The 7,539-nt window shown below is 44.0% G+C and overlaps 3 protein-coding genes across 3 annotated transcripts in view; 1 reads left to right on the top strand and 2 right to left on the bottom strand.

The window, feature by feature from the left end:
* LOC109474726 (cytochrome P450 2U1-like) overlaps positions 1-1,587 on the bottom strand; it is a 6,677-nt gene extending 5,090 nt beyond the window's left edge. The window contains exons 1-2 of the mRNA XM_019775088.1: positions 1,203-1,587; positions 202-344 (exon numbers count right to left, since the gene is read on the bottom strand). Of these exons, the coding sequence (XP_019630647.1) occupies positions 202-344; positions 1,203-1,587 (528 nt within the window). The remainder of the gene's footprint in view (positions 1-201; positions 345-1,202) is intronic.
* Positions 1,588-3,570: 1,983 nt separating this feature from the next.
* Positions 3,571-5,243, bottom strand: LOC109474720 (cytochrome P450 2U1-like). The gene is made up of 5 exons (XM_019775083.1): positions 5,033-5,243; positions 4,466-4,788; positions 4,204-4,383; positions 3,846-3,981; positions 3,571-3,749 (listed from the first exon to the last, which is right to left on the bottom strand). Exons 1-5 carry the CDS (start codon positions 5,241-5,243, stop codon positions 3,571-3,573), a joined length of 1,029 nt encoding a protein of 342 aa, XP_019630642.1.
* Positions 5,244-6,671: 1,428 nt separating this feature from the next.
* LOC109474718 lies at positions 6,672-7,319 on the top strand. Its single transcript, XM_019775082.1, has one exon. It carries the CDS (start codon positions 6,672-6,674, stop codon positions 7,317-7,319), a length of 648 nt encoding a protein of 215 aa, XP_019630641.1.
* Positions 7,320-7,539: the final 220 nt, after the last annotated feature.

Here is a 7,539-nt window from a genome sequence, read left to right as displayed (position 1 = left end):
AGATACGGATTCCAATCTCCCCTAGGAGGATTCCGGATCCCCCTGGATTCCAATCTCCCCTGTGACATATGTCTATACATGTTTAATGATAAAACATATCAACCAGTTTTCCCGTGACAATACCTCCAGAACTACAAGACAAAAAATTTGACACCAAATATCCAAGCGAAAAAGTTCAGGGTTTTGCATTGTTTATCTTACCCTGTTACGGAGACAGCTTGCCTCCTCTCGGATTTTCACCTCAATGCTGCCAGTTCCGCTCTTCATACCCAGGTTCCTCAGGACGGCGGTGGCAAACCTCTTTCTCTGCCTAAACTCGGTCCCCCAGGGGGTCATCGTTATGTCTACAGGAACAAATAAGTTTCCTCTTTACAGACCTCCAATGGCAACGAAGCTAATAAAACAGTCTTTTTTTGTTCATTCTTTGAACGTAGTAACTTGAATCAACCTCATAACATACTGATATTATCTGTGTGACGCAAAGATGCGAAAAAAGGTGCTTGTTATTAGCGGTACCAGAAAATAAAAGTGCTACCTTTGTAGCTTGTTTTGGGCTATTTTCAAAGCCTCACTTATAAAATGGTTATTTAAATGTGCTGTGAAATGGTGGTGCATATTACTGTCATGCAAAATCCCTAATTGGGACTATATGATATCTGCTGATGTTCCTCATGTTTACGATTACATATCCTGATAAGTCCCACTCTGTCTTGGTATGAAGTAGACTATAGAAGTATCTAATCAATTTTGCAATTAGAGCTCCATTAGCATACTTGTCATCTAATTATGATTACTATGTTTACTGAGACTACCTACATACCCAAAGCATGGCAATCCCTCCATTAAAAAAATTCAACAAATACTCCTGCCGTTCCAGAACATCTGCTAGGAAAACCAATAAAAAAAACGTCACTTTTTGATGAGCACGAGAGCTATCTATCCGTAAAGTGTGACTGTAGCTTTGCTATTTTGTGTCAAAACAAAACAAAATGCCGCAGTACCATAACAAGCCGCCAGTGGTCCTAAATCTAATTATTTAGAGGATTCATAAAGACCTACCTATAGCTTCAAATATAAACACTATACATCTAAGCCTTCTCGAGTTATCGTGTACACAGACACACACACGTGTGAGCACGCACACAAACACAAACGAATGCCCCCGAAATAAAGCCTTCTTGGTAAAGAGAGTAAAGTTTTACCTTTTCCAAAACCAATCATCGCTTCAATCAGGCAACTTGACAGTCTCGAGGCGAACAGCTCGGACCTGTCCACGAGCGCGTCCTTGACGGCAGTGTAGCCGTTCAGAACCACCACATCTTTCATCCCCATCCTGACGGTGAAGACGTCCCCGTACTGCCGCCTCCACGCCGTCAGCTTGAGGTGAGGCGCTCGGCCCAAGGCGAGGAGGTGCCCGAGAACAGGCACGCATCCTGCCGGGTAGGGAGGCAGGTTTTTGCGGCGCTTCAAGAAGAAACATGTTAGGAGGAAAGCCGTACAGAAGACGAGACAAGACTGCAGAGTCAGCTCAGAGATCTGAAAAATCTCTCGGACAGACTCAGTTATCCAACCGACGATTACCGCCATGTTTGTCAAGAATGCAGATAACATCTCCTGCGCCTGCGCATAGCCTTTTTGCCTGTGGCAATGGCCCAACGGGGTCATCTGACGACCGGTATAATTACACCAACACAACCGGTTCCAACTTGTTTACTGCTTAGCTTATGATGAAAACATTGTGATTGTAGATCTGAAGCAAGACCAATGTGGCTCCACTCTGCCCTGTTTTATATCTAAAAGGCACAACAGCTATTGTCAATGTCATAAATGCAGCAAACAAAGCAGTGAAGGGACGATTGTATAAGATCTTTGATACGGGATAACCTAAGAAATGCCGGCGCCTTTGTAAATGCATTTCTTAATGGGTAACCTCACCTTAGACCTTAGTTTCTTCGACAAGAAGCAAGGTAAGCAGTCAACATAGTTTTTCAAACAGTTTAGCTCGGACACGTTTAAGGTCCCCATTCTACTAAGACGGCGCTGTTACAGCACTTTATCTGCAACCTGAAATTGGCCAGAGCGCGGAGAGAGAGCTCCAAGGTATCGCCCAGATGTCGCCTTGCGAGCGAGCTGAGAGCTCCATAAGCGCCGTTACCTCGAGCTCGGCTAATGTTTTGAACCAGCTCATGCCATCTCCGTGAGAGTGCCAAGGACGGCGATCAAACCATGAGTGCAGAGCGTCATGAGAGCATGCAGAAAGCCCCCAGAGCGCACAACGGTCTAAACAGTACAAATATAGTGACCTTGGCGCTCTCTCCGCACTCTGGCCAATTTCAGGTCACAGACAGAGTGCGGTGAGAGCGCCACTAAGTAGAAAGTGGGTAAACAAGACTTGGCACAAGTACAAGTTACCACCGAGCTAAAAGTTGTCATAAAATAATATCAGGCAGACCAAGAAAAGTTGATCAAGCAGTGAGACCATTTCCTTCAGAACTTGTGGAAGATAGAATATCACAAACTTAGGCTAGTAGCCAGTTTATTATTTTCTGTCCCGTTTTCTATTTCTGTTATATTATTTGCAATGTAATGATTGTCACAATCATGCTCCTATGTGAGCTTGGTTATCTTATCAACTGAGATAAACTCTAGTATAGAAGGCAACATTCATGTATAGAACTTGAATATTTGTACAATAGTTGCTTATAATTAAACCAGATCGATACCATTAGGTATTGATTGTACTGACTACTAAACCATAATTAATAATAACACGGCAATTATACCCTAGTCTGGGTACTATCCTGGTTAGTTTACGTCTGCTCCCACAGTCGCTACCGGTCAGTCGGTACCGACTCTGGAAGCGGACGTCCCGTAAACTAACCAGGATGGTTCCCAGGCTAGTTATTTGTCATTTCCTTAAAAGACTTTAGAAACTATATGCTCGCTTTGGTTAAAAAGCGTCCGTACATTTATCAGTAAAGCATGTACATATCGGACATTGTGAAGTTTAATCGGGTATGAACTAGCACGTCGTACACCTCTTATTGTATTTTTAAAAATCTCGTTCTTAGATATAGTGAATGGTTACATGTGACTATGAGCGGTTTCTTCCAGGAAGTTTGTTGGTTGGTCTTCAAGTAAGTAAACAATGCATTGCCCATCCAGTTCTGATTGTACGTAGCAGAAATGCACGGGTTTAGGTCCCGTTATTGGAAATCTGAGACAACATGTTTAACGGACTATTGGTAATGACTCCAAGTTGTGAAATATGTAATGTGGCTGTTAGAAGACCTACCATTTAATCTCTAGTATTAGTATTACATGAACAAAGGGCCACCTGTTAATAGAAAATCACCAATATGCGTTATCATTGTCTCTAAAATCCCTTCGCACAAGTAAAAATCCCACAATAGCACTTATGGACAAGTTTTAGACACAAGCCCTTCTTGTTTTCATTTTAGACAATTCTATTGTGACTGTCTACCGGCAAGCCCTGGCAAAATTTCTAATTTTCTTCTAGATAATGTTTATAAGAAAACTATGTCATTTCTCACATATCAATCCATTAAACTAACGCGGTATCGCACAGAGCTTGAACGGATGCGGGGTCAAGGTCAATCCGAAGACGCCTTCGGTGGAAGGAGGAGGAGCGCCCCCTGGCGTCGTAAAGGTGAATGACTTCAGTAGGGTCGAGAAGAACAGGAAAAGCTCCATCTTGGCCAGCTGCTCACCAAGACAGCCGCGTCGGCCTGGAAATAAAGAATGGCGGGTTGTAAGACCAACTACTGTCGAAAAGTAGATGTGTAAGCCTTATGAGTTTATAATAATATTTTCGTTAGTCTTACCTCCTCCGAAAGGCATGAAGGACTCAGGCTTGTTGATGACGTTTCCTTCCGCGTCCAGAAACCTTCCGGGGTCAAACCGGTCCGGATCAGGCCAGTAGGCGGGGTCCATGTGGAGGGAGTATAGGTTAGGTAGTACCTTGGGCAAGGAGACGCATAACATCAGTCAGACATCAATACAATGTTCAATGGAAAACGTTTGAAATCAAGTACAGATAAACCTGCCGAAGAATGGCCTCACAGGGAACCGAAGGGAAAGGTGGCATTCTTAAGCATTTGGTCGGCTTCTGGAGTTCGTTGAATGGCGAGGTTTGACTAACAGAAAATGGCGATACATGACGTTAGGGAAAATTTGAAGTACCTGAGTCCCCTCTGGGATGTCGTATCCCTGTACTTTAACGGCCTCAGTCGTAGCGTGAGGACCAGACAGAGGTACGATAGTCCGGATCCTCATGACCTCCAGCAGACAGGCGTTCACGTAGGGCAGCTGGGAACGATGGGACAGGGCCGCCAGACCCTCACCAACAACGGCATCAAGCTCCTGCTGCACCAAATAAAGCGAAATTGCATTGATGTAATCTTCAGAAAAACGTCTTTCTAGAAATCAAAAAAATAAAATGTACAATAGCAAGTACCTTGTTTTGGATCTTGGGGTTCAAAGTCATGAAGAGCAGACTCCACTGCAGTGTGGTGGAGCTTGTCTCAGTTCCCGCGAAGAAGAGGTCCTGGGCCATGTACATGACGTTTTCCTCCGTCAGACCATCAACCTTTTCCTGCAGTTCCATCTCCAGAAGGCAGGTGTCGATGAAGTCTCGGGGGTTCTCGCGATCCAGGTTCTCGCGATGGCGGGCTATCTCGTTCCACAATACTCGCTGAATCTTAGAGTTCTGTTCCAAGACTTCTTTACAGGTTCTGTTTACTGTAGAAAAGAGCCCAGAAAATAAAACTGATATGATTATGTCCATGCCACTCTTTCAATCAGCAACAAAATGGTGCTGGCTTGTCTGTTTTGTCCAGCCTGAAAAGTAAACATGACACGTTGCTACTAGATGTAACATATCATACGGAATCAAGAGATCATGGTCGGCTGTGTCTCCTTTCTAGACTCGCTGAAAATTTCATGACAAAGAAAAGAGAAATTCACTAATGTGACAGGGATTGGTCTAGAAGATTGAATTGATGCTACTTACTCCCAGGAACAAACCGTAAGAAAGGAAAGACGCTGAAGATCTGTCCACATCGAAGTTCAGCAAAGACCTTATCCATGGCATCCAAAATCTCCCGAAACGTTTTATCCTCGTAGAGATACCGCTTCCCAAGCGCCATGCCGCAGATGACGTTTGCGACAGCGACGCTTACGTCGTTTGAAACATCATAGGGCTTTTCGTCGTATCCTGCCATCTTAAGATAAATTGATAACGTGTAATAATCTATTTTCTTTCATTTATTAAACAAAGTTTCTATTACAGATTTCAGTTTGACCAACCACAAGATTAACATTAAAACTAGGCAAGCAAGGATGGCAGAGAGAGGGAGAGAGAATACTATTGATCTGGTTTTATCTTACCCTGTTGCGGATACATTTCGCCTCCTCTCGGATTTTCTCCTCAATGCTGCCAGTTCCGACCTTCATACCCAGGGTCTTTAAGGCGGTGAGGCTGAACTTCTTACTCTGTTTGTACTCGGGCCCCCATCGTGCATTTGCAAGGTCTTGGAGGGAAAAGAAATCGCATTCTTACATATCTGGATTTATTTTCAATATTGTGTATCGCCGCCCATCGTTGTTACATACCAGCTTCACAGACAGTAGCAAATGGTTATATCGCAATGAACGACCCATATGTAGTTCTTTTACCTTTAGTTACCTTTTTACATCGAACCTGCGAGCGTTGCTAGTTATAGTAGTAAGTATGTCCCTTCTGGTCGTTTTAGTAACGCGAGTCCCACGTATTTTGGACACCTCAATCTTTGATTTATAAATCTTGAACCTAAAGGCGCACTGATTGTTCTTTTCTGAGCTGGCCTTAGATCTTGTAGTTGTAGTTGGTACGTCCATTTGTTTATCAATAATTTTGTACATAGTATTACAAAGTCTGTAAACTTTTTTTCTGTCTTCAAGTGAGACTCACGGTAAGCTTACTTTCAGATATGTTGGTCTATTTTATACAAAGAGAAACCATGTAGTATTCCATCATAACATGTACACTTATTGGATGGTACGGTTAGATAAGAAACCTGTTAGAAATAGTTTATAATTATTGCTATTTGCCATACATTGTAATCGGTCCAATTGTTCCGTGATAAACCTTTACTTGACTTTATACTGTTATTTACAAAATATTAGCATAGAGGCCGTGTGTATCTGAAGACCAGTGCAGCTCTTCTTTGCCTTATCGGGGTTTTTAGTGATAGGACACAACGAACCTCAGAAGGGACACAAAAGACAATACACAATACTGGCTTTCTAACACCATGTTTTGCCAATTGTAGTTTGGCCATGGGCATAATCCTAATCTGCTTTAGTACGGTGATATGATACTCAATTAATTTCTTTTTCTATTATATTGTTTTCAATTATGTAATTGTTACTTATTTATGATTTGTTATCATTTACTTGTCATTTGCCCGGATTGTAATTTTTAGTATTTCTGTTGATTTGTGTGGGAAAAATTGACCGTTGGTAATTTTTGTTAATTGTCTAGAAAACCCCTGTTTCTTTTGTTTCGGCCTGTAACCTTTGACACGATCACGTGATACGCCATTCGACTTGACGGTACACGGGTGCCGGTCTTGTTTTTGCTTGTCTCTTCATCTGGTGTTTTTGCGAATATGGAGTCTGATCTTGAGAAGAAGAAGAAGAGACGATGTTCCGTGTGTCAGCTACCAGTGAAAGGACACCCGGGACCATACGGCCGCGGCAGGTGCACTTTTGAGCGACCAGAAGGAACCTCAGATGAAGACTTTTTCGGACGACAGCGGGGTAGTGCTAACGTCCAGGAGAAGATCAGAGGCCTTCGGCGGCACAGTAAAGTTCCGGAGCTAGTGCGTAAGGCCTGGTCGGACAGCCTCTCGGAAGACGCGGAAGAGGAGGTGAGGTTGGCTAGATCATACAACCTAAAGAAATCGTCGGATTACGGCGGAGAGAAAGCCAGCGTTCGAGCAAGAAGTGAGCCCCCTCCCCAGGTTTCTCGCCAAAACGCACGTGATCGGAGCAGGGAGTATGCACAAGGGAAAGACCAGCCTGACATACGAGACCTGAGAGAATCTAGGAAATTGGTGGACAAGGCTTTGGACGACTTGTTAAATCCAGTTACAAGCCAGGAGAGGAGGATCAGCGACAAACGCCTTGACGAGAGCGACTTTGATTCAACTTCAACATCATCACAGACTGAATCGGGGCGGTCGTCCGACACAGAGGAGTCAGCTTTAATACACAAGAAAACCAGAGAGGCGCCGGCGTCGCAAGGGGTCGCGTAAGAAGAAGACCGAGGCTAGGGATCCGCCCCAAACGCTTTCATCCGACACAACAGAGTCAGAGTCGGGTTTCGTGAGAAAACCAGACAAGCGCAAGCGTCGCAGGGGGTCGCGTAAGTAGAAAACCGAGGCTAGGGATCCGCCCCAAACGCTGTCATCCGACACAACAGAGTCAGAGCTGGGTTTCGTGAGAAAACCAGACAAGCGCAAGCGTCGCAAGGGG

Source organism: Branchiostoma belcheri, unplaced genomic scaffold (assembly GCF_001625305.1).
Source record: "Branchiostoma belcheri isolate BF01 breed outbred unplaced genomic scaffold, Haploidv18h27 scaffold312, whole genome shotgun sequence".
In the NCBI taxonomy this organism is placed as follows: Eukaryota; Metazoa; Chordata; class Leptocardii; order Amphioxiformes; family Branchiostomatidae; genus Branchiostoma; species Branchiostoma belcheri.
This window is presented reverse-complemented; position numbering and strand designations above follow the sequence as displayed.